Consider the following 25,200-nt stretch of genomic DNA (forward strand, 5'->3'; position numbering starts at 1 on the left):
TGATATTAGCGTGCACCCGCCACCCTGGCAGGACTGCAGGGCAAGTCCAAGCTGAGGAAAGGAGCGTGCGCTCCCGGAGCGCTCCCTTCCGGCTAGGGGTCGGTCCGGGCGCGGGGGAGAGCCCCAGACGCCGGCGGGAAGGCTGGGAGGGCCGGCACCTGGGGCGATTAAAGGCACAGCCTGGGGGAGAAGGTAGGATTCGTTTTTTTATAACTCAGAGGGCAGAGGTAGAACCTGTGAGCGGAAGTTTTAGGGACCGAGATATTTGACCAAAAAAAAAAAAAAAAAAAGAAAGAAAGAAAAAAGAGAAAGAAGAAAGAAAGAAAGGAAGAAAGGAAGAAAGAAAAGAAGAGAAAAGAAAAGAAAAAAGAAAAAATCTAGCACAACTGTCCACAAATAGACTGAGCTGCTTTTGTGAGGAATGTGACCCCTAAACGTGTTCATCCCAAGGATGAGGACGGAGCACCAGCGTCCTGGATGGGGTGGGAGGGTCTCTGCACACACCCACGACACAGTGACATCTGTGATTCATGTTGAGACGACAGCTTGGCCCTCAGCTGGGCCCATCCTCCTGCCCCCCGAGGGCCTTCATCTGGGCACGATTCAGCCCTTGAGATAGGGGCGATCTTTTCTAAAGCCAAGTGCCGTTTGGAGCGGTAATGCACCGAGGTGCGTTGGGTACAGGGGAAGCAGCATCCATTCAGATTTTATGTTGTTTGTATGTTTCAGGTCTGGCTATACACCAGTGAGACGGGTGTTGGCAGGCTTGAGGGTCATCCCGTCTCAATGGCCCCTCACTGAGTTCCCGTGAATCATGTCCTAGTGGACAAGGAGAATGTGTGGCCGGGGTAGTGATTTCGATGCACGGGTACTCTTTCTGCACCCACCCTCCCCAAGCCTTCCAGGGACAGGGCCCGGTTTGTAGCCTGGCTTTTGTGCTTGCTAAGGGGTAATAGAAGTACAGGCTAGGTTCACTTAGGAAAGATGGAGTCCTTTTGGGAGGGTCAGATTCTGGATCCTGGATCCTAGATCCTGGAGTCAGAAGCCTGGGGAGCTAACAGGTGCGTGGACCTGTACTCCCTCTCCTGGTGGAGCCTGGAAGCCAGCACACCTTGCAGTTGTCCGAGCCTGGCACAGGAGTCCCAACACCACAACTGTTGTACGGTGCGGGGGCCCTCAGGTCCTGGCCAGGCCCGGGAGGACCTGGTTCCGAGCAGTGGAGGCGTGACGACTCCGTGCAGGTGGGGCGGGGAAGATGTGGTATGACATTCACAGGCTGAGCTCCAAAGCCAGTGGGCATCTTGGGGGAGGCCTGGGTGGGACAGGAGCTGCGATGGTACCTTGACATATTAGCCCCCAGAGCACCTGGCACAGACTCCTGGGGTGTGCGGTGAGGGGACCACTCAGTGGGACAGAGGCTTGAAGTAGAAAGTAGTGAGTTGACAATTAGATTTAAAAAGCCACACTTCTGGGGCGCCTGGGTGGCTCAGTCTTTAAGCGTCTGCCTTCTGCTCAGGGGGTGATCCCAGCATTCTGGGATCGAGCCCCACATCAGGCTTCTATGCTGGGAGCCTGCCTCTTCCTCTCCCACTCCCCCTGCTTGTGTTCCCTCTCTCACTGGCTGTCTCTCTCTCTGTCAAATGGATAAATAAAATCTTTAGAAAAAAAAAAAGCCACACTTCTTTAAATGTTATGTGTGTTTTCTCTCCCCAGTTTGCCACCCCTACAAAGTTAAGGGGGAAAATCTCCTCTCCTGGTCCACTCATCTGTGTCCTGGGATTTAAACCTGCTCTAAGAGTTTGGGGCCAGTTGTGCTGTTGGGCGGCTGTCTGAGGCACATTTCATCCTTGGCCTCTCTCAGAGCTGGGCTTTTCTCGGGGCGCGACAAACGTAAGTAGCCCCAGAACAAGCCCGGTGTTTGCAGTTGTTCACGTGACGGTGGTCCCGACTCTCTTGCAGACACTCAGATAATTGTACAAGGACAGGAGTCCTATAAGAGAAAGGAGAGGGATGCTCCCCGCAGTTTTATTTACATATGATTTATTTATTACAGAGGAGTTGGGAACAAGGCAGGACCCCTTGAATGGGAACAACACTCCTCAGATGTGGGGGCAGGTCACTGTCTGCGGCTCGTCCCTGGGCCGTGAGCACACCAGGCGTGGCTTCCTGGAGAAAGGCCACATTCTCCCAGGTCTGGGCACTGCGGGAAAGCCACCCCGTGTCCCCAGGACGGCCAGGCGCAGGGCCAGGCTCTGGCTCTCTCTGTGAGAGGGCAGCTCCGAGGGGTGGCCGTGCACACCTTTGCTGTGTAGGAAGAAAAGCGTACAGCTGCATGCTGTGTGAGGAGAAAGAGAACTTTCCTTGGAGTAACTGGATTTTGGTTTTAAGATCCTTGTCTGACAAAGCCTACAGCAGGGTCACTGACTTGGGGTCCCGGGGCCAGCAGGCAACAGACACTTTCCTGGGGGCTGGGCAGAAGAGTAGAAATGTGGTGAATTGGAAAGTGCCAGGCTGACAAAAGGTGCTCTGTTAACATTTTTTAACCCTGTGCCAAGAATACCTGTCTGGGATTGGAATTCCCGGACCACCTTGTCTTAATCCTAATCACAGAGATGAAGAGTCTTGTGATGGGGAAGTCTGTTCACAGCCCGGTGATTCTAATCAGAGTCTGTCTTTGGCCATGCTAACGCTCTCAGTCCATGCCAGGCCTGGCCACCCGGTGGAGATGCCAGGATGTGTGGGGACGTGGAGCTGTGTGATTGAGAAAGGGGGCACACTAATAAACATTGGGGTGCACCCTGAAATAGGAGGTCACGAACTCGGAGCGCAGAAGGATGATTTCCCATTTTCTGAATTGTGCTGCCAGAAGTCTGTAAATCAAGGGCACAAGGAGAGACCCTGAGCCCTTGCAAGGGACACGAGCCACTGGAGCAACTTCAGCTCCTGACTTCATTATTTATTGGTGACATCCCAAATCCTGTAGCCCTTTCTCTGCAGGGTCCACACTGGCTGGAGCCCCGGCGAGCAGCCCGGCCATTCCTGCTACCAGCGGGGACCACACCTTTCTCCCAGCCAGGGGGCTAAATGTGGGTTGGCAATACTACAACAGAATGAGAAAGTGTCACATTTGGAATGCCAGCCGGAGACAAGGGGGAGCCGCACCTGTCGGGGCCCTGCCCAGACATGGAGTCGGGTTTGACTCTGCTGGCTCTCTCCCATCAAGAGCCTCATGAGGGGCCTCTGGAAGCCTTTGATGTTTGCAAAGTCAGCCTTTGCCACCCCCCTCCGCAGGCCTTGAGCATTAGCGCCTGGAGGCCTGGGTTTAGCCCTCCCTGAGCGCTCTGTCGGGGCTGCTCCGTCCCAGGCCATCCCGGCAAAGCACCACACGGGATAAGGGGAAGGGAGCCCCCAGATTCCAAGAAGTCCTTCTGAATGGATCCCCTTTTGGATAATGAGGCGGCACTTCCCCCTTGTCCTTCTGCTTAATCCCTCTCCCCCCAGAATAGGCCAGGGTGCCCTGCGGACACGGTAAGGAAAAGGGCACACCGAGGGAGGGCGCCGGCTGAGTCAACAGGATCAGTCCCATCAGTGAAAATTCCTTTTTTGGAAGCCAGGCAGTCTCTTTCCAGGACTGCAGAATCCTCGGGAAGTGACGCAAGCCCTCGGTCAGGGAGAGGCTGGGGCCGTGCTCCACTCCTCCGAGGGTGCTGGAAAGACGGCTTAGCTTAGCGAGTGAGACGGGAGCAGTTGCTGGGGCCCTCTCCTTCCCCGTGGAGCTCCCGGCCCAGCCCCAGCTGCGGCCCCAGCCCGCGGAGGGCAGGCGGCTCCGCAGAGCTCCTTATATAGGAACCCTCGCCCTGGGGCTTTTATGGGGCGGCGGAGGCACTGTCTGAGCCTTCTCTGCTACCAGCACAGCGTCCGGTTCTAGAAGGAGACAGAAGGGGGCAGGGGTGCTAAAAATGCCTGTTTGTCATGATGCTGAAAGCCCAGGCTGTGTTTTGAGGAATGCTGTGTGGTTCCTTTCACTCTCGTCTCTTCTGCCGGGAAAAGCCTCTCCAAGGAGGCAGCTCAGGAAGGCAGAGACCCGGGCGGAGCGGACTTGCCCGCCGGGACCGAGGGAGGGTCTCTGGACTGCCTGTGCAGGGCAGCAACGCCGAGGCCCCCGGGAAAGGCTGGGCAGGGTATTCTTCGCTGGGGTTTCTTTTCACTGAACTGTCAGCCAGGAAAGGAAAAAAGGCCTCCGGGGTATGGTTTCCTAGGAGGACAATCGCAAATCGGAGTCGGAGAGCATTTGTCTCCTAGCATCTTAGGAGGGTCTTATGCTAGGAGCAGCGCCCCCATTTCCTCTGGGGAGCCACGTTGCCCCCACCCCACCCGTGTGGTTGGGACTTATCCTTCTCCGCCTGCAGGACCTGGTGTGTGGCCCCGCATGTCACAGCCTCGCTCCTGGGCCCCTGGGACACACACAGCCCCAGGACTTCCTGCTCAGGGGGGCTGGCCTCTCACTTTCATGTGGGGACAGCTGCCTGAAGAGGACGCCAACTCAAACGGAAGCAGGACCAAGAGCTAGGAAGGCAGATTCCTGGCCACCTCGCTTGAGGGCCTGCCTGTTCTCCGCAGTGCCTGTGGCTGCAGCTGCCGTCTTGGCTCACAGCCGCCCGGGTCAGTGTCCTACCATTCGCAACCAGGGGTCCCACCTGGCAACCCCGGTGACATTAGGACCTGAAGACGGGGTCCACTAGTGCCATGCATCCTCATGTCTGGGTTTCAAGCAGTTTCATGGGTTTTTTGTTTTGTTTTGGTTTGTTTTTTTAAGCTCTAAACGCTGGTTGAAGACCTCTAGAAATCAGGTTCTTAAGCTTGTGGGTCCCTTTGGGCTCATTCAGGACCTACATTAAAAAAAAAAAAAAAACCCACAGGGGCACCTGGGTGGCTCAGTCGGTTAAGCATCTGCCTTTGGCTCAGGTCATGATGTCAGGGTCCCGGGATCGAGCCCGACTCCCTGCTCAGAGGAGAATCTACTTCTCCCTTTGCCTGCTGCTCCCCGCTTGTGCTCTGACAAAGAAATAAATAAAACCTTTTTTAAAAAAGTATTTAAAAACCCCACAGTAACATTTGACAGTTCATTAGTTTTACAAAGATTTAAAAGTGATTATATCTGTTAGCAGAGCTCTTCTGGCTGAGTTTCGCTTATATATAGAAGTTTTGTTTCTCTCGAAATGGGAAAGAGCCCAGAGGAAGCATTGCCCATAGGAAAAGTAGCTCTTGTGATCGGTTTATTGCAGGAGGCGAGGAGCTGAAAGGCCTAATGCAGGGCTGTGCTGCTCCGGAGCGGCCCCCCCTCCTCCCGCAGAGGCACCTGCCCATCTCCTCCCTTTGGGACCTCCCACTGTGCGTCCCCATCTCACATGCCATCAACTCCTTCTCCTTCCCCTGGGTGCCACTCCCGAGCACAGGTGACCCGCAGTGTACAAATGTGTGTGGATTAGAACAGAAGCATCTTCAAAATCATCATTCGAGAGGGAATGCTTGGGTCACGAGCCGGCTGGGTCCCTGCGGTGTGCCTCGCTATCCACACATGAACCCCCGTCTGGAATGTGACCTGCGGGGAGGGTGCTCCTCTGTGTCACCCAGCAGCTGGAGCATGTATGAGCCAGCGTACATGAGCAACTGTCCGGTCACCTGGGCGGCATGGGACAGGAGCCGCAGCAGGCTCCTGCAACAGAGGGGACAAAGGCGCACGTCAGGCTGGGCGTTCTGGCCCGCAAGGGACAGACGCGCAGGAATTCTTCACCCCTCCCAAACATGCACTCAGAGCAGGCACTGCTCACATGTGCAAGCTTTAGGGAACCGCCCTCAGCCTGCCAGGGCTGGCTGACGTGCAGATGCTGACACAGACGGCCTGGGACTACCTTTCCTCTAGCCACTTCCAAACGTGGCCCGTTGTGCAGTAATCAGGAAGCACAGAGAGGGCACACAGTGTGTGCCCTTTGGCTGCTTGCTTACTCCAGCCACCTTGGGTGTGCGGGACTTGTTATTAAAATCAGGCAAGGCGGCTGTGAAAGGAGCAGCCAGGCTGAAGGACAGTGGCCCTGTGACCTGTTTGCTTAGGGTGGCTGGGACATCCCAGCTGGGCCCTGTTCCGGCATCTAAACCCTAAGGCTCAGACTGGCATTACTGTTATTTCGGACTAAAAAAGTGGCTTTAACTCAAATTCTTACTCTCTACTGAGTCTGAAGCAAAAGGATTTCATTCCAGTTTTGAAGGTCTGTCACTTCACAAAGCCTGGGGGTCAGCCGCGCTAGTCCGGAGAGCCCCCTGCCCCTGGGGTGCCAGGACAGGCCCCTGGCGTGATGCTTTCAATGTGGGGACCTTGATGACTTCTGTGGCTGCGTGTGGGGCCATCAGATCTCAGATGGTAAGAATTAGGGACAAGAAGGCCACATTTGCCTCTCAAGAAAGATTTTGCTGAGGCAGGATTTGGGGTGAAGCTCACTTTCTTCATTATACTTTTCTAAGTTAGTATAACTCTCTTATCTCACTTTAGAAAAATCAAGCAGTCAAGCTATTTTCTCCCCTCTCAGCCAAAAGAGGAAGCTTCCCTGGGAGTCAAGATTTCAACACAGGGACAGCGACAGTTGTCTACGAGTTGGCCACTGATGGGTCTGGGTGGGAAACAGAGGCCACCCAGAGGCCACTGTGGGAGCCAACTCTGGGCCTGGGCCTGCGGCCCCATCAGAGGAGACCAGTCTCATTCCCAAGGCATTTCCTGCCCTGCACTTGGGCTCAAGGATGACGGAGCCAGTGGAGAGAAGGAGCCAGTGCCTTCTGAGAAGCAGGGGCCCCTGCCCGGAGGGGCTGTGCACGGGGCACAGTCAGCAGTCAAAACCTTTCTAGACTAGCTTCAAAGACCTTCTGCCACTGCCAGTCTCTCCCCCTCCATCCATCCCTCCACAGGAATTAGCTATTTAGAGGATCAATCCGACTTTACTAGAGGACCTTCTGTCTGTAGGTGTTTTCAGAGCCTATGCAATGATAAAGAACTTGGAAGCAGCCTTGTCATTTTAAAGATGATAGAACTGAGGCTCAGAGAGGTTAAGCAGCCTGTTAAAGGTCCCACAGCCGGCTGCTCAGAGGCAAGGCTGGGAGGGACTGGGGCGGGGCGGGTGGGGGGGATGGCTCTCATGCAGGGCTCAGGGGCGGGCTGTCCAACCAGAGTGTTCCTGGGGAATACACAGAATGTATTCAGATAGACCCGGGGTATGCACTGGGGATTGGGCTTGTGCAGTCTCCCCTGGGGGGCCGCGCAGCCCGCCTGGCCCCAGCCTGTGGAGTGCCGGTGCCCTGGCAGTGTGTGGAAGAGGAACATTCCAGCCGTCACTCTTTGCTTAGAATACAGGTTTTAAAATGCACAGCCCTTGTTTTTAAAAGAAATTTGGTTCTTTTCTATATTTCTTATTTAATTTTTGTTTTCATGTAGTATTTAATGGTCTCTGGAGGAAAAAAAAAATACTTTGGCTGAAGACCTTTTGTTTTCTGACTTAAGTGTGTGGCGTAAACTACCAGAGGACAGCATGAATTAGTGCGGGTCGGCAGCCACCGGCCGGGTCAGGGCCTCCACGGGGCTGCGCGCGGCAGGCCGAGCACCAAGCCGGGGACAGGCCACCCCGCAGTGCCCACGCAGCGCCCAGACCCCCAGCTGCCTTCCAAAGCGTTACCTTAGCAGGGCCTTGACTCCCGTACACCGGATGTCGTAGGACACCGAGTACATCTCATACATGGTGGCCTTTACGTTGAGGCAGCCAATGACATCCTTGGGGTTCAGCTTATATAAGTCGAAGGTGACTCTCGCTATTCCCGCTTTCTTTGGCTGCTGGCGAGCGGAGACACAGCTGCCACCCTAGAACCAGGAAGGGGGGGGAGACTTTAGGAGCATCTCCAGCTGTGACATGCAAATTCTAGAATTCTAGGTTTTTGCTAGTTTTGACTCTGCTGGCTTAAAATCTGTTAGTGACTGAGATGCTAATGACTTGAGGAATGTTTTGAGCAGGCCAGTCACCCGTGGTGACTTGACTGAGGTGCAAGTTCTCGTGAGTAGTGCTCAGTCTGCTTAAAGAGCAGCAAGCAGCACCATTTCCATCTTTCGAGAGGCAGCCAGGCAGGAAGCTTCAGAAGCAAGCGGCGAAAGCAAGGGGCAGGGTGAGAACTTCCAGGCCTGCCCCTGCTTTCTCATCACCGCCCAGGATGAACGCGGACCTCCTGGGGACACGGACAGCTGTTTGGTTCCAAATGCCATGTAGGTCCTCCTGAAACATCAACAGGCCCTCCAGGTCAGGGGAGAAAGCCAGAGACCTCTGCCAGTCCCTAGGGTCACAAAGAGCACGAGAACATCTTCGCCACAGCAAGCTTTGCGAAAAGCAGGAAGGGAACTCAGCTCTCCGTCGGGCTGGCTGCACGCACTGACCTTGCAGTACTGAGGATTCAGGTGCACCACCAGGACGGAGGAACCTTTGGGGTTGGGACTAGTGGAGGCTAGAACTGTTAAACTCACCAATGACAGCAATGACTCTATGTGAAGTTAAAACATAAATTCCCCTAAAAGTACCCCGACCCTTCTTGCTGCAGCCACCCTCCTCTCCTCCCACGCAGGACACATGCAACGAGACATGCGGGTGGTAGCTTGCTGTTTAATGCACAAGAGGTCCTGCTGCCTCTTTAGGGCGTACTAACTGTCCAGCATTGAGGAAGCAGTATTATTGTTATTTCTTAAGTCAGCTCCACACCCAGTGTGGAGCCCAATGTGGGGGGGGGGCTTGAATTCACGACCCTGAGATCAAGACTGGAGCTGAGATCAAGAGTGGGACACTAAGAAATAAGTCAAGCAGAGAAAGACAACTATCATATGGTTTCTCTCATCTGTGGAACATAAGAACTAGAATGATCGGTAGGGGAAGAAAGGGATAAAGAAAGGGGGGGGGTAATCAGAAGGGGGAATGAAACATGAGAGACTATGGACTATGAGAAACAAACTGAGGGCCTCAGAGGGTAGGGGGGTGGGGGAATGGGATAGACCGGTGATGGGTAGTAAGGAGGGCACGTATTGCATGGTGCACTGGGTGTTATACACAACTAATGAATCATCGAGCCTTACATCGGAAACCGGGGATGTACTGTATGGTGACTAACATAATAAAATAAAAAATCATTATAAATAATAAAAAAAAAAAAGGAAAAAAAAAGAGTGGGACACTTAACTGACTGAGCCATCCAGGTGCCCGTAAGAAACATTATTTTTAAAAATTAAGATTACAGAATGAGGGATACCTGGGTGGCTTAGTTAAGCGTCTGCCTTTGGCTCAGGTCACGATCCTGGGGTCCTGGGGTCCTGGGGTCAAGCCCCCGTTGAGTTCCCTGCTCAGCAAGGAGTCTGCTTCTCCCTCTCCCTCCCCATCCCTCATTCTCTCTCTCTCTCTCTCTTGCTCGCTCGCTCGCTAATAAATAAATAAATAAATAAATAAATAAAATCTTAAAAAAAAAAAAAGCATGAAAAAGGAAGATTTTACCTATAATCTGGCTACTGTTCTTTCTGTCTCATGTTCCTTTCTGACGTATGGAAGTTTGTACCTTATTCCCCCTAAACGTCTTCCTTAAGTTTTTGTCTTGAATCAAAACCAAGCCGTGACAAAGCTATCTGCTGGCGACTTGGATTTCTCAGACCTGCTGGCTAAGGGAGAAGAAATGGTCGCCACACCGCCTGCTCCCTCCCAGGCCTCCCAGCGCCCAGACTGAAGACGGGCGACCCCTGGCGGCTCTTTCTTGGACGGCCGTTCTCCTTGGAGTTAAATACAATCGGCCTCCCTGATTTAAAAAAAATACGAGCCTGCAAGGTGGGTAGGATCTTACGATCAGCTCCCAGGTGCCCATTTCCGCTGGAGGGAAGACGGTTGAAAGGTCTAAGTTAAGAGAAGACACCGACCCCAACTCGCTTGTCAAGCAGGCTGTTAAGGGGCTGAGCGGCCTCCTGCCCCCTTGAACACTCCCCACCCCCAGGATTATTTGCATCCACAGCCCCCCAGCGCCCTGCGCTCTGGCTCGGTCTCCCGGCGCCCACCCGTGCTAAGGGCCCACTAACCCAGTGTCTGCTATAAAAACAAACAGAAACTGCCCTTCCCTTCTGAGCTAGTTTCCTGTTGCTCTTGTAACAAATTACCACAAACTTAGTGGCTTGAAACAACAGAGACTTAGACCCTAACAATCTGGATGTTGGCGGTCCGCAGTGAGCTGGCAGGATGGTTCCTTCTGGAGGCTGCGGCAGGCGGGGGGACAGCTTCTCCAGCTTCTGGATGTGCCCTTGTTCCTTGGCTCCTCACATCTCCCCTGCAACATTCCCTGCTTCTGGCCCTCACTCTGACCCTCCCGTCCCTCTGTAAGGACCCCGTGATGACACTGGTCCCCAGCTTATCCAGGCCCATCTCCCCAGCTCAAGACCCTTAAGCTAACCACACCTGCTAGCTCCATTTGCCAAGTAAAGTCACACCTGCATGGACTCTAGGGATTAGGCTGGGGGTACCTTTGGGATCCCATTATTCTGCCCACAACATCTTCCTCAAGCAAAAAGTAGTCCAGCTCAAGATCGCCTTTTAAAAAAAAGATTTGTCTAGGGGCGCCTGGGTGGCTCAGTCGTTAAGCGTCTGCCTCCAGCTCAGGGCGTGATCCCGGGGTCCTGGGATCGAGCCCCACATCAGGCTCTTCTGCTGGGAGCCTGCTTCTTCCTCTCCCACTCCCCCTGCTTGTGTTCCCTCTCTTGCTGGCTGTCTCTCTCTCGCTGTCAAATAAATAAATAAAATCTTTTTAAAAAATAAAAAAAAGATTTGTCTAATTCACCCTATGCTCTTCCAATCCCGTGCCAGTTGTGGCCACCAAAAACATCTTCAGATACCGCCAAATGCCTCTCAAGTGGTAAGATTAGCCCCAGCTGAGAACCTCTGCTTGATGGATATCTATAGTTTCTATTGAAATCCATATAAACAAAAGCTATTGGGGGTCATCATTCATTTTTAAAAGTGTAAAGGGGTCCTGAGGTCAAAAAGTTTGAAGATCACTTGCTTAACGGATTATTCTGATATTTTCCCTCAACAGAGTCGATGAGATTTATCCATAGAGATGCCCGTAGCTGTCCCTCCTTGCGTTTCCGCAGCTGAAGAGTATTCCATTCAATGAAGAGACACTGGAGGATTTATTTACGTGTATTGACACAGAAGCACGTGGCTGGGTGTCCGCGTGCTGGGTGTATGTCCAGGAGAGGACGGGCGGGGTCGTAAGTGGTACTTCAGTTCTATGGGATAAAGGCACACCGTTTTAAACAGCTGCTGGTGGGAGTGTAAAGAGTCCATTGCTCCATATCTTAAAAAAAAAATGGAAAGGCCTAATAATACCAAATCTAATGGTGTAAAACGGTATCTTATTGCGGTCTTAACTTATGTTTTCCTAATCACCAATGAGGTTGAAGATTTTTTCCTACGTTTTATTGTCCATTCTGCAGACACCTGTCCCCGTTTTTTTGCCCATTTTTCTCTCAGATTGTCTGTCCATTGTTTCCATAATTGATTTCTGGGATATTCCTAAATTTATCAAATACTAATCCTTTGTTGGGTTATATTGAAAACACCTTCTGCCCACTTGTGGCTTATTGCTTTACATACTTATAGTATTTTTTGGTGAACAAAATTCTTAATGAAATTCATCATTTAAAAAATGATTTATGCATTGTCTTGTTAATAAAAAACAAAACACCCTAAGGATGTCAAACATATATGAGACCTTCTCAGTCATGTCTCCAGCTTCCTTCGTGTTCTCTACCCACCATCTTCCTATGCTACGTCATGGAACCTTCTTGAGACGTATCTTCAGTGCTGCCTGTCTCCATTTACTTTCATTTCATTTCCAGAACTTCTATTTGATTCTTTCAAGTCTAGTCCTTTCTGATTACCTCTTGTCCCTTCTTACTTTTGATTACCTTTTATATTTCTTTGGACATTTTGAATACACTCATTTTATACTCTATGTCCGATGATTCCAACATCTAAGGTCTTTGGAGGTCTGACTTCATTATGTCCGCTTGCTCTCCCATACAGTGCCCTAGGTCATGGTGTTCCATGGTTTGGTTGTGAGCTCATATTTGTTGGAGCTTTAGGAATGGAAACCCTTCCCTTTGATGCCTGGATCCATGCTCATTCTGAGCCTCCTTGCTCCTACTGGTTACATGGGGACACAATCAACCCCAGGTCACTGGGGCTGGACAGAGGGACCAGTTGAACAAAGAGAACTCAGTGAATAAAGTCCTTCCACCGATATTTCCCTCCCCAGGGCTCTGGAAACTAAATTCTCAGCTTGAATGTTTTTGGAATCAAGAGTCCTTAAACCTCATGAGGGCAGCTTGTGTCCACAGATTCTTGGGAGAGAACTTCAAGAGTCTCTGCTTTATGTGGGCGTCTCTAATCTGGCCCCTTACCTTGTGTCAGCCCAAGACTTTGTCTCCTTTCCTGCCAGCACCTGTCAAAACTGCAGCCCCTCGTCACCGAGGTGAGTGGATGGCCACAGGGGAGATGTTCACAGGTAAGCTACGTCTCTGGATTCTGGTTCCTAAAAGTTCTGGCCTCTGAGGGTCTTCCTTTCTTGAACGTCGGTAAGCACGTAAAACATGTTTTGATATTTTGCTTTGCACTTTAGGTGTTTTATAGTGGGATCTAAGATATATATAATCTGTAGTTTTCCTGGATATAGAAACCCTTATTCAATCTCTTTACCTTTCTAAATCACTGTACATTCACACACACACACACACACACACACGCACACACACGCATCCCTACTTAACTTCACTGGCTAGGTTAGCTTTTTGGCATCCTCAGGACAGGGACAGGGAACAGTCCCCAGGTCACATCTGCACACCTTAATAGGATCTGTAGCTACTTACTGGCCTAAACCTGTTCCTCGGAATTATTTGCTTTAAAGCCGCGGCAGCCACTCTGGAAAACAATACAGAGGTTCCTCAAAAAGTTGAAAACAGAGCTACCCTACGACCCAGCAAGTGCACTACTGGGTATTTGCCCTAAAGATACAAATGCAGTGATCCGAAGGGGCACCTGCACTCCAATGTTTATAGCAGAAATGTCTACAAGAGCTAAACTATGGAAAGAGCTCAGATGTCCATTGGCAGATGAATGGGTAAAGAAGATATGGTATTACATACAACGGTATACCACTCAGCTATTAAAAAAATGGAGTCCTGCCATTTGCAATGACGTGGATGGAACTAGAGGGTATTATGCTGTGCGAAATAAGTCAGAGAAAGACAATTATCATATGATCTCACTCATCCGAAGAATTTAAGAAACAAAATAGAGAACCATAGAGAAAGGGATGGAAAAACAAAGCAAGATGGAACCAGAGAGGAAGACAAATCATAAGAGACTCTTATTTGTCTGAAACAAACTGAGGATTGTTGGAGGGAGGTGCGTGGGGAATGGGTAACTAGGTGATGGGCATTAGGAGAGCACATGATGTAATGAGCACTGGGCATTATATAAGACTGATGAATCACTGACCTCTATCTCTGAAACTAATAATACACTATATGTTAATCACTTGAACTTAAATTAAGAAAAAGAATTACGTGCATTTAATCATATAGCCCAGGCTCACTAAGATGCCAAGTTTCCCAAAAATACTTTTAAGCAACCTGTTGAGGTTAGCAGATCCAGTTATGAGGTGAATACAAAGTATATATTTAGAAAGAAGGCAAGTCAACACCAAACTAGGGAATGTACGTTTGTGGGTAAAAAAGTCTACCCCGTAGCTGTTCGGATAAGTGTTTTTGCTTACCGGTGTCCACTTCTGCCCTTTCTCCAAGATCATGAAATGTGTGTTGTCTTCTAAGGTCTGAAAGAATTCTTCCGTATCCACCACGGTTCCGTCGTCCTCCAGCACCAAAGTGACCAGTCCACTGGTGATAACTAAGGCCTCCAGGGTCTAGATTGGCAATGCACCGGAGACATGGAAGAAAGCAGGGGTTCCATTTTGACCACTCAAAGTCCCTGATTAAGTTATCGTTTCAGAAGTACTGTCTGGGGGCGCCTGGGTGGCACAGCGGTTAAGCGTCTGCCTTCGGCTCAGGGCATGATCCCGGCGTTATGGGATCGAGCCCCGCATCAGGCTCTTCCGTTGGGAGCCTGCTTCTTCCTCTCCCATTCCCCCTGCTTGTGTTCCCTCTCTCGCTGGCTGTCTCTATCTCTGTCAAATAAATAAATAAAATCTTAAAAAAAAAAAAGAAGTACTGTCTGATCTTGCTAAAATTTTAATGGTAAAGATCTACATTAACTGGTGTCTAGGACTTAGTCTTCGCTTGGAAAAAGAGAAGTTCAGGTTTTTAATGGATCTACCTTCTTCAGAGATTTCAATGACATGAGACAAATGAAGACATTGAGTAATTTACAGTTTCTAAAATTACTTATTTTGACAGATAAAACGAATAACGCAGCCGTACGGTAAAGAGCCTTAGTCTCGCGTCACGTATCTGAGCACCTCCCTTGCTGTAGGCTCTAGATGTGGGATGCTCACTTATTTCCACGGGAGTCTGCCTGGATTGTGCCTCCAGAGATAATGCGGAGTGAAATAAGTCAAGCAGAGAAAGACAATCATCATATGATTTCTCTCATCTATGGAACATAAGAACTAGGAAGATCGGTAGGGGAAGAAAGGGATAAAGAAAGGGGGGGGTAATCAGAAGGGGGAATGAAACATGAGAGACTATGGACTCTGAGAAACAAACTGAGGGCTTCAGAGGGGAGGGGGGTGGGAGAATGGGATAGACCGGTGATGGGTAGTAAGGAGGGCACGTATTGCGTGGTGCACTGGGTGTTATACGCAACTAATGAATCATTGAACTTTACATCGGACACCGGGGATGTACTGTATGGTGACTAACATAATATAATAAAAAATCATTAAAAAAAAAAAGGATTGTGCCTCCATACCCCACGTCCACAGACTCTGAGAGTCTGTGATTCTTCCTTATTTGGTGATCTCGGGCACTGTTTCAGATTAAGGACTATTGTTCCCTTGGCTTTGTAACCGAAAACAGATTTCCAAGCCTGCTGCTTCCCTGTGTTCTCCTTTGTCAAAGAAGAAAGGCTACATTATCAGCTGATGACTGTTTTTAAGGCCTTTGTTTCTGCAGCTAAATCCTTTATGGTACAGAGAAGCCGTAAGGTTCCCTTTCATTCTTTTCTTCTCCCCTTAGAGTCTCTGAGGCCATGACAGTGACACTTCTGTCTCTGCACTGGCTTAGTACCCAACACCAGAGCCCCGTGTGTGGTCGGGGGCCCTCCTGTGAGCAGTGGGGAGGCGCTGTGGCCCCTGTCACCTTGTTGAGGAGTTCCTTCAGACTGGTGGCCATCACCCCTCGCCGGCTGCTTCTGTCATGGTTGGAGACCCGGAAAGGGCGGGCCGAGTGCATGAGGGGAGTTAGTAGGACTCTCTTGGTCTGTGATCCCATAAACGTCAGGGGCCTGGAAATGGAGGAGAAAAATAAAAATATTTTGGACGTTATCTTCAAAAAAGAGTCTTTAAAGAGAGGGTTAAATTTCACAGAATTAAAACAATTTTATTTTATTTTTTAAAAGATTTTATTTATTTATTTGACAGAGAGACAGCCAGCGAGAGAGGGAACACAAGCAGGGGGAGTGGGAGAGGAAGAAGCAGGCTCCCAGCGGAAGAGCCTGATGTGGGGCTCGATCCCAGGACTCTGAGATCACGCCCTGAGCCGGAGGCAGACGCTTAAGGACTGAGCCACCCAGGCGCCCCTAAAACAATTTTAATATTTGCATTTGAAAGAAAGAAAATCAATAGTTGGGGATTATTGAAAATTTTATATATATATATGCACATATATCCTGATATCCAAAAAACCAACAAGTAATATATATATAATTAAAAACCACAACCATTATATTATTACACCCACTTTACTAGAACATTCAAAGTCCTTGTGGTAACTGTGTGAGAAAGAAATGGTAAGGGCATCAAACTCAAACAAGAAATAAGAATTCTCTTCTGCAAACATGGCTTTTACAGCTGAAAAAAATCCTAAAAAAAAAAAAAAAGAAAGAAAGAAAAGAAGAGGAAAGAAAAGAAAAGAAAAGAAAAGAAAAAGATTTCCAGAGGCTATGAAATGGCCAAGCAGAGTTAAAGAATTAGGTGCACACGCACAAAAATGACACATTGTACAGTGAGACTAAGCCAGGAATCGAAAAGCCAGATATTAGTCACTAGACCAACAAGCTAATTTTTAGAAATTAACTTAGAATAAACGAGGAGCAACAGAACACTATAATAATTGTGGCTGGAATAACAAGAAGGAAAAGAACTTTGGGCCATATGGTACATGACACTTTGGAGAAAGTTCCACATTTAACAAAGAATTAATTCAAAATTTCACTATTAAAAAAACTAACACAGGGGCGCCTGGGTGGCACAGCAGTTAAGCATCTGCCTCTGGCTCAGGGCGTGATGCCGGCGTTACAGGATCGAGCCCCACATCAGGCTCCTCCGCTGTGAGCCTGCTTCTTCCTCTCCCACTCCCCCTGCTTGTGTTCCCTCTCTCGCTGGCTGTCTCTATCTCTGTCAAATAAATAAATAAAATCTTTAAAAATAAATAAATAAATAAATAAAAATAAAAAAAAATAAAATAAAAAGCTCATGGACTGCAAAGGAAACCCTCAGCAAAGCAGAAAGGCAACGTAGTCAACTGAAGAAGATATTGGCAAATGATAGTTCAATAAGGAGTTAATAAACAAAATATATAAAGAACTCATACAACTCAACACCCCAAAAAAATCCAATTTAAAAATGGACATAAGACCTGAGCAGACATTTTTCCAAGGAAATATATATAATACAATATATATAGTATAACATATATAACATGCAAATACACACACACGTGATGGGGATAAATGAGAAGCTTATAGCTTTAGCAGTTATTTAACAATCACTTTTGTTTTTAAAGACTTTTTTTTAAGTAATCTCTATACTCAACATGGGACTCAAACCCATAACCCCGAGATCAAGAGTTGCACACTCCACTGAGTGAGCCAGCCAGGCACCCCAACATTTGCTTTGTCAATATTAACTCACTCAACCCTCAGAAAACTCTGTGATACAGTCCTGATTTTCTCAACTTGCAGCGGAGGAAAATCAGGCCAGAGAGCTGCCCCACAGCCGGTGGGAGCCAGAGCTGGGATTAGGACCCAAGCACCTGTTCTTGGCCTCGTACAGGTTCGCTAGGTGCCACACGCTGAAGAGTAAGACACGTTTGCATACACGGGAACATAGGAGGCTCTCGAGAGCAATTAAAGCAAACCACCCTTGACACTACCACGTGCTTTAAACAGACATGCAAGAAGGTATTTAAAAATAACTCTGTGAGGGGAAACACATGCGCCTGGCCACGGCACTAGGTGGGGCTTCAGTGTCTTTGGAGACTGGTCTAGAATGTGTCGTTTTCACCCAGGACTAGGGGTTGTTTTATATTTAGGAATATGACCATAAAGAAATTATTTAAAAGAATAGAAACAGGGACGCCTGGGTGGCTCAGTCAGTTCAGCATCTGCCTTCGGCTCAGGTCATGATCTCAGGGTCCTGGGATCGAGCCCCTCATCGGGCTCCCTGCTCAGCGGGGAGTCTGCTTCTCCTGCCCCCGCTGCCCCTGCTGACATACTCTCTCAAATAAATAAAATCTTAAAAAATATATATATAAACATAAGTTAGCAGCGTGTCAGGTGCTGCGATAAGTGATACATGACCTCATTTAATCTTCACAGCCCCTACGGTAAGCTTCGCTCTCCCTACACCTGAACGGTGCCTACCGATTTCAGGTGCTCAAATAGTTGTTGACAGTTTGGACAAATGGTTTGTACGGTGACATTCAGGAGAAGGAAACAAAGGGCTTTATTGTTAGGGCGATCTTGTAGAAGATACAAAGTGAGGATATCACTGCTTTCTGACACTTGTAAAAGCTTGCCTAGATTAACCTTGTGAAGGCTAAAATTCTAGAGACTTCTTTACTTTTTTGTGAATGCCTCCTGGCTAGAATTTAGTACTTTATTTTATACGTATACGTATGTACTTACACAGATACTGTCATTTATTTATCCATGCTTTATTTTCCCAACCAGATTGGAATTTCCTTACGGACGAAAGCTTTTTTGTTGCATCTCCCATAACGCCTACACTAGCATTAGGCATATATGTTTTAAATAGTATGTCATCTAATTTGAAGCTCTACAGACAGACATAGTGAAAATTCAGTGATTTACCAAGTAATTTTCTTTTTTTTTTTTTTTAAGATTTTATTTATTTATTTGACAGAGAGATAGCCAGCGAGAGAGGGAACACAAGCAGGGGGAGTGGGAGAGGAAGAAGCAGGCTCATAGCGGAGGAGCCTGATGTGGGGCTCGATCCCATAACGCCGGGATCACGCCCTGAGCCGAAGACAGACGCTTAACCGCTGTGCCACCCAGGCGCCCCTACCAAGTAATTTTCTATATGAAAAACCGATAGTATAGTAATGAGCCAGCTCTCAAAAACTGTCCGGTTAGGCTCATGCTCGGAGCATGATCAGCCAGTTTCAGCAAGGTTTCCAGGAATAGCGAGTGTCTGCCCCTTATCCCTCTGTCCCGGGAACAAACTGGCGTTCTAGGAATCAGGCCTGGATCGTTAGCACGGATTTGGTCTGAAGTGCACTCAGCCAGCTTCACATTAGTGTGTCCTAACTGCTCACATCTGAGCACTCACTATGGCCAGCTTGTGCCTGCTCTTAACATATTAACTAATTATCATCACAACTTTACAGGGAAAGTATCACCCCATTTCTCAGATGGGAAACCTGAGGCTCAGAGCGGCTTCTCAAGGTCACGCAGTTAAGAAGGAAAAGACAGTTCCTTTCCCTTCAAGGCTGGCAGAGTCCATGCATTATTTGTTCCTAAGGAGGCAACTGCAAGGGGATTGTGCCAGGGCCTCTGATTCAGGCACCCCATTAGATGGAGCGGAGACCCAACGAGTGAATCCAAGCCTTGAACGGACACAGCAGGGAGGCCGGCAGACAGCCTCTGAACTTTGGCCCTGATTACAAGAAGTTACACCAGGTTCCTTGGTTACACAACCCGATGAACAAGATGCCTGCGTTCTGCAGAGCTGACACGGCAGAGACCCCACTCACAGTTCCGTCTCTGCTGATCTGGTGGACCGGGCAGCAAGGATTTTCCATATTACGCTCTACATTTAGGATCGGGCTTTGGTGGCAACCTACTCATGGCAGCTGAAACTTACAACTCCCAGGCGAAGTTCCTCTGAGGAGAGAAAGACACCAGTTCCACTCACTGCCAGACACCGTGCACATTAGTGCATTACTCAACAACTTGACAAGGCAGGCATGTCTGACGAGCCAAAGTGAGGCTCAAGAGGTTAAGAAATGAATGAGGTCAGAGTTAGCAAGTGCTAGAACAGGGGTTTGAGTCCAGCTCCCAATTGTGCACCATGGTGTCTGCCCTACGAGGTGAAAACCCTCCTATGGGACAGGGCAACCCTGGACCCTCTCCAGCAAGAGCCTCTCTTCCCCCCACAAAGCAGGAACTCATTGCCATGAACCAGGAGTCCTTCTAGAATCCGTACTCCCTGAGGCCAGGGTCTCTCTCTACATTTTCTGACTTCCCCACAGCCCCTAGCTTACTGTTGGCATGCAATCTATTCACCGAGTAAAAGACAGGCTAGGACAAGATCAGAGAAATGGGAGAACAAAGGTCATGTCCTGGATTCCTAGGTGGAGGCGCTAGAGGCCAACGGCACACCTCGTGGGCACGAACAGCTTTGACCTAGTTAGTCGTGGTCTTGTATTCCGTGTTGGATGCAGACAATCACGCCTCAGCCCCAGTGCTCTGGTTCCGGAGTACAGCTGATTATACAAAGCCCTTATTGTCTTTCAACTTCAGACAAGATAAGTGCCGGCAGTGATTTCCGGTCCTCCCTCTCCATGCTGCCCTCGAGATAGCCATCCTCAATCAAAAAGGACACGCAGTCCATGCTCTTCTTACCCGTCAGGTTTCCTAACCAGGAATGGGATCGTTGTCAGAGAACGGGCTTATGGAGCGCACCTAAAAAAATCCTCAGAGACGTGAAAATTAAATCCGTTTAAGGAGGGTGAGTCGATGTATCAAATTATATAAAATTGAGACTCTCTTATGGATAACATGAAAAGGGGTTAAATGAAATTTTATGTACGCTAAACCCATTTACCAATTATTACAGGAGTATTTATTTTGCTCCAGCTGAAGGAGCAGCAGGGTCAACCAGCTAGCTACGCGAACAAAGCAACACACTCATCGTGCTCACTCCTGGTCCTCCTGGCGGCATCATCTATTCCCCGGCTGTCAGCACAACGCCTAAAACGTGTTGCTATTCTCCCCTCAATAGTATAATATATCGACTCGAGACAGGAGCTCTGAGAAGCCTTGGACTAGATACATCACATGTGAGTCACCCTCTCATCCTGGGAAAGTGCAGACAAGCCGATGAGGCGGGAAGGAAACAGCTCACTAAAAGGAAAAGAAAAACCAGGAAACAGGTTGTTCAAGGAAACAGATTGTTTCGGGGAAATCAAGACAAAAAGAGATGTCAGACTTCCTAGAACATTCTTCAAAACTGGGAAGAGGCAGATCTCCCAGAAGTGAGGAAAACAGAGAAATCTTTGTGTTTTTCCCTGAGGGAACCCAGGATGCCGAACTTGTAACAGCAGGGCAATTAAAGCCACAAGCCACAGGCGCACGCAGAGAGAGCCTTACCCCAGGAAGACGAGGCCAGCCCCCACAGGGCATGAAAAAGCATGTTTCATGCCACCCAGTGGACTGCCGTTTCTTCCAAAAGTGGAAGGAGGAGGAAAAGGGCAGGCCTGGGAACAAAGTCTCCCCCAGAGAGAAACATTTTGGGGTCAGCGGTGATGAGGTGGCTCTCTAAGGCCGTGTAGGCCACTCCCCGGGGAACATTCGGAGGGAAATGTATGTTGCCGTGTCTGAGCGGTCCCTCGTTTTCTTGTCAGGCGGAAAGGAGGAACCCACCCGAATGTAAGTAAGCACAGACATGGGGGGCAAGTCAACCAAGCACTACCACCAAAGCCTGGTGACAACGAGGACATTAGGGAGGGAAGTGGTGATGTCCAATACAGCAGTGCAGAGAGATAGGATTGAAAAGTGGTCATCAGGCCTGGCTGGATCTGGGCAAGCGGTAGGGACCGTGTCAGGGTCTAACTCAATGGCTGCAGCTGGAGGAGGGTCAGCCCCCGTGATGCTTTCCGCTCCCCAGCAGCACCGGGGGCTTGTTATGGGCTTACACACATGGGGCACTGAGGCCGGCTCCCGTCTGGGCATTGACCAACCTATCAAAATGCATGATGCAGTGAGAGGATTCAGTGTATGACCATGAAGTCTTTGGACACTTTGAAATGTTATTAAGATAACAGTTTAGACCCGCGAAGGAGTAAGCGTCAGTAACCGGGGAGACTGACTTGTAGAAAGTGCAATTCCTTGCTTCCGTCACTAATAAGACAGTGGTAAAATGTGTCCTGAAATGCCAGCTATACAAAACCCAGAGATCCTTGTTCAAGGAAAGGAAGGACGTACCAAATAGCAACAAAAGCAGCAATTTTGTACATTGTTTAGTATCTCTCAGCTCTGTAACCAGCTTCAAGGTCAGTGTGAACGCTCTCACGGACAGACCGAAAGTCTGAGCAGCTCCGTTTATGACAACACACACTGGTGTGGGCATCCCGGACGTCCAGAGCTCTGCTGAGAGACATCAGGCTGCTTTTGCCATGACTATGGTTTTGAGGGATCGCAGACGATAACAAACTAATGACTGGTTTAAGACTTTAGAATTGCTGAGCTTAAAAAAAGATGTGTATGTGGACTAATTTATTTCTTTGGCAAAAGACAGTCATCTACTAATGAAGGAGTTAGGGCCATCTACGTCAAATTAAGGAACACGGAGGAGACAGAAGTCCAGCAAGACTAACTAACAAACGTGGCCCTCACCTTGCCTGTGGCTCAAATGGGTCTGCAGCCTGGACATGGTTCTAAAGGACAGGGAAGAGAAGTGTTTTCCTTTCAACAAGTAGTATGGATTATTTTTCTTCCAGTTTAGTTTAGAAGCAGGTAGATTTTTTCAAAGAACTGCACAGTGTGTCCCTAACAAATGGTCACTCACTTTTAGAGTTTGCCAAGCTCAGAAGGAATGTGTCTTCGAGTAGACATTTCCTTATGTTTTGTTTTGCCAACATTTCACAAGCGAGTCGCTTCCCTACACACTTGACCTAGTAGAAAGCTCACCCCGATGCATTCTGGATCTGGGCATCCTGGTGTAGGAATCGGGTCGAAGGGCAGGGTCGGCCTTCGATTGGTGGGCCTCTCCTGCTCCAGGCAACACCAGTGAGGAATTAGTGCCTATTCCCCCATCCTTAAACCTCAAGCCTGCCACCTCCCCAGGGCTCCCAAGAAGTTGCAGAATGGGTGTTTGCATATTTGAGAATTGCACTCCAAACTGTCACCAGCTGTTATGCCCTGGAGCGGGACTGTGGTGGGGGGAAAGGAGAGGAACAGAAAGGAAAGAAACCCAAGGCTTTACCTTCATGCTTATGTGCATTACTGAAGATTCAGGAAACAAGTCTGTTTCTTGCCCTCCCTGGTTCCTACTACTTGACTTCTGTTTTTTGCTGCTGTTGTTTGTTGGTGGGTTTTTAAAGAGAAAGCCCGTGCAGTTCAGACAGACCACCTCTACATTTTGGAAGCTATTTTTCTAACCTTGAGTGGTGCACACAGCAAGTTCAGCCCCTGTGATCACAACAGTTTTGTAAAGTGACTCTCTCGCCTGCCACCCTTCCCTGTCATCCTACCCTGTCCCTCTGCCCTTTGCTACCGATGGGATCGGTCACCTCCGAAAACCTGCATTTTAAAGAACTCAACGGCTTCTCTGTCCCTTTTGAAGTACTTCGAAGATCTTCAAAGCACTACCCCTTCCATAAATCTACACTTAAAAATTACTTCCATGCAATATTTGGATTTTATCAACAAGGACAGGATTCCGTATGTCAAAATATTGATGTGGGAAACAAAAGCAGAAGAGAAATTATTAAATTTCCTTAACTACCTGCAGCCCACTGACAGTCCTTGAAACAGGCAGAGTGACATTCCTCTGGGGACTCAACTGCCTATATGTTAATACTTTGCTTAGGGCAAAAGACAATCCCAGCCCAACCCTCCTCCTCCCCCAGGATCCTGTAAGTCTACTTCAACATGTAACAATTCCTTTAGAAACTTCCTTTAGTTCTCCCCACAAGATACATGTTAGCAATCATCCCCCAAGTATATGACCCACCCATATACATCTGAAGGGTCTGATGACTGAGGGTTTATTAAACAGTAATAAAAGACCTTTGCTAACAATAGCTAGCCCTCTCAGGATCCTGGAAACCTTGTTTCCAAAACACCTGGGAGCCTTAGGCTATCCCTAACCCCCTCCCAACTTCAAAGTATATAATGGGCCACTCCTCAGGACCCCATTGTAGCTCTTTCCGCCCACAGGGTCCTGTCCCCGTGCTTTAATAAAATCACCTTTTTGCACCAAAGACCTCTCAAAAATTCTTTCTTGGCCATAGGCTTCGAACCCTAACCTTCCTTCCTACATCAATATGAAGATGAACCGAAGCTGGGTTGGGGTGGGGGAAGTGCTGGGTGCCTTCACCCCACCCCACCCGCGGGTGGCAAAGCCCCGGGAGAGGGGGAGAGGGGCGAAGACTCCGCAGGCGTCTGCGGGCCCCTGGTTCCTCCCTGGGCATCGAGGGCGCTCTCGGATGCGGCGAACAGGGGGAGCGCTTCCCCCCCAAATACTCCTTTACAAGCTTGGGGGGCTTCATCAAGCAGGCGGTCAGGGCGCATTCAGGGCCCAAGGGGTGCTCTCGGCTCAGCCCACCCTCCCTTTGGAGCTCAGAGCCCTCCCTTGTCCTTAGGGGTAAGCCTGGACCATCCCAAAGCCGCCGAGTGTCCCCACCAGCGCCCCGGCTCCCATCACGATCCCGAGGTACCCTAGAAGCCCTGTCCCCGCGCCCCGTGGAGGCGTTGCCCGGGTTTCGCAGGACGGGGCCCTCGAGGATCTGCACGGCGGCAGCAGCAGCAAGAAATTCAGCCACTCCCGCACTTACCACTGTCACCTGTTCCGTGGCTGCCCGCGCATCTCGGGAGCGCCGCACCTGCCCTAGCGGCCAGCTGGAGGAGGGGAAGGAGCCCCGCGGCTTGCTCTGGCTCTGCAGCCGCGCTGCCAGAAGGCGTGCGCACCAGAGGTGAGGCTGGGTGCGTGGGCTGGGACGCGGCCTCGGGGGCTCCGGGTGGCGGGGTGCAAGGAGTGCCGGGGGACCTCGGGCGCAGGTGAAACAAGGGGCTCACGGAGGTGCCAGGCACAGGGGGATGCGGAACGCTCAGGGCGTGGGGGGACAGCGGGCGCAGGTGGGACGCAGAGTGCACAGGCGCAGGGGTATGTGTGGCGCGGGGGCGCGGGACGCTCCGGGTTGCGGGGTGCCTGAGATGCAAGGAGACGCGAGGCGAAGGGGGGACGAGGGGCCCCGGGGGGTGCGGCGCTCAGAGGAGAGGGATGCGGGGCGCCGGGCGGGGGGCTCAGGCGTGGCCCTGAGCCGGGCTGGCGCCGCACTCGCCTGATGAGGGCTCCGGCGTAGTCCCGGGCGGTCTCCATCGCTAGGGTCCCCCTCACACGCTGGCTTCTGACCGCCCGCGCCCTCTTAAAGCCCCGAGGCCGGCCCCGCCCCGGCCCCTGGCCGGCCCGCCCAGCGCGGGGCGAGGACCTTGGCAACCCGCTCTCCGCTGCCGAAGGTCGCGGCTTGGCCTTGTGGGAGCGCGCCCGGGTCGTGCAACTTCGGGGCCCCTAGAGGGAAGCGGCTCTCGCAGACAGCTGAAGAGGACGGTACCCCCAGCTGCTCCGCGGGTCCCCCGATGGTCACTGTTTGCCTTGTTAGGTAATTGGCAACATCACCAGCCTAGGCAGCGTGGCTTTGACTGTGAAAAGGCAGATGTGCTGTTTTCTTTT

General features: G+C 50.0%; 1 protein-coding gene and 1 long non-coding RNA gene across 4 annotated transcripts; both read right to left on the reverse strand.

The window, feature by feature from the left end:
- Positions 1 to 5,263: 5,263 nt before the first annotated feature.
- Positions 5,264 to 24,909, reverse strand: CIDEA (cell death inducing DFFA like effector a). 3 transcript variants are annotated; one of them, XM_040619631.1, is made up of 5 exons: positions 24,812 to 24,909; positions 15,425 to 15,569; positions 13,885 to 14,031; positions 7,719 to 7,900; positions 5,264 to 5,716 (listed from the first exon to the last, which is right to left on the reverse strand). In XM_040619631.1, the coding sequence occupies exons 1-5, from the start codon at positions 24,847 to 24,849 to the stop codon at positions 5,569 to 5,571; spliced, it is 660 nt and encodes a 219-aa protein (XP_040475565.1). In that variant the 5' UTR covers positions 24,850 to 24,909; the 3' UTR covers positions 5,264 to 5,568. The 3 variants fall into 3 exon arrangements, with proteins under 3 accessions (XP_040475565.1, XP_040475567.1, XP_040475566.1); XM_040619633.1 differs by lacking the exon at positions 24,812 to 24,909 and adding an exon at positions 24,305 to 24,327; XM_040619632.1 differs by lacking the exon at positions 24,812 to 24,909 and adding an exon at positions 19,280 to 19,398.
- On the reverse strand, positions 11,218 to 13,085 carry LOC103673362. Its single transcript, XR_571382.1, has 2 exons — positions 12,977 to 13,085; positions 11,218 to 11,335 (listed from the first exon to the last, which is right to left on the reverse strand). It is a non-coding gene; the product is annotated as an uncharacterized LOC103673362 (long non-coding RNA).
- Positions 24,910 to 25,200: the final 291 nt, after the last annotated feature.

This window comes from Ursus maritimus, unplaced genomic scaffold, assembly GCF_017311325.1.
Source record: "Ursus maritimus isolate PB19 unplaced genomic scaffold, ASM1731132v1 scaffold_33, whole genome shotgun sequence".
Classification (NCBI taxonomy): domain Eukaryota; kingdom Metazoa; phylum Chordata; class Mammalia; order Carnivora; family Ursidae; genus Ursus; species Ursus maritimus.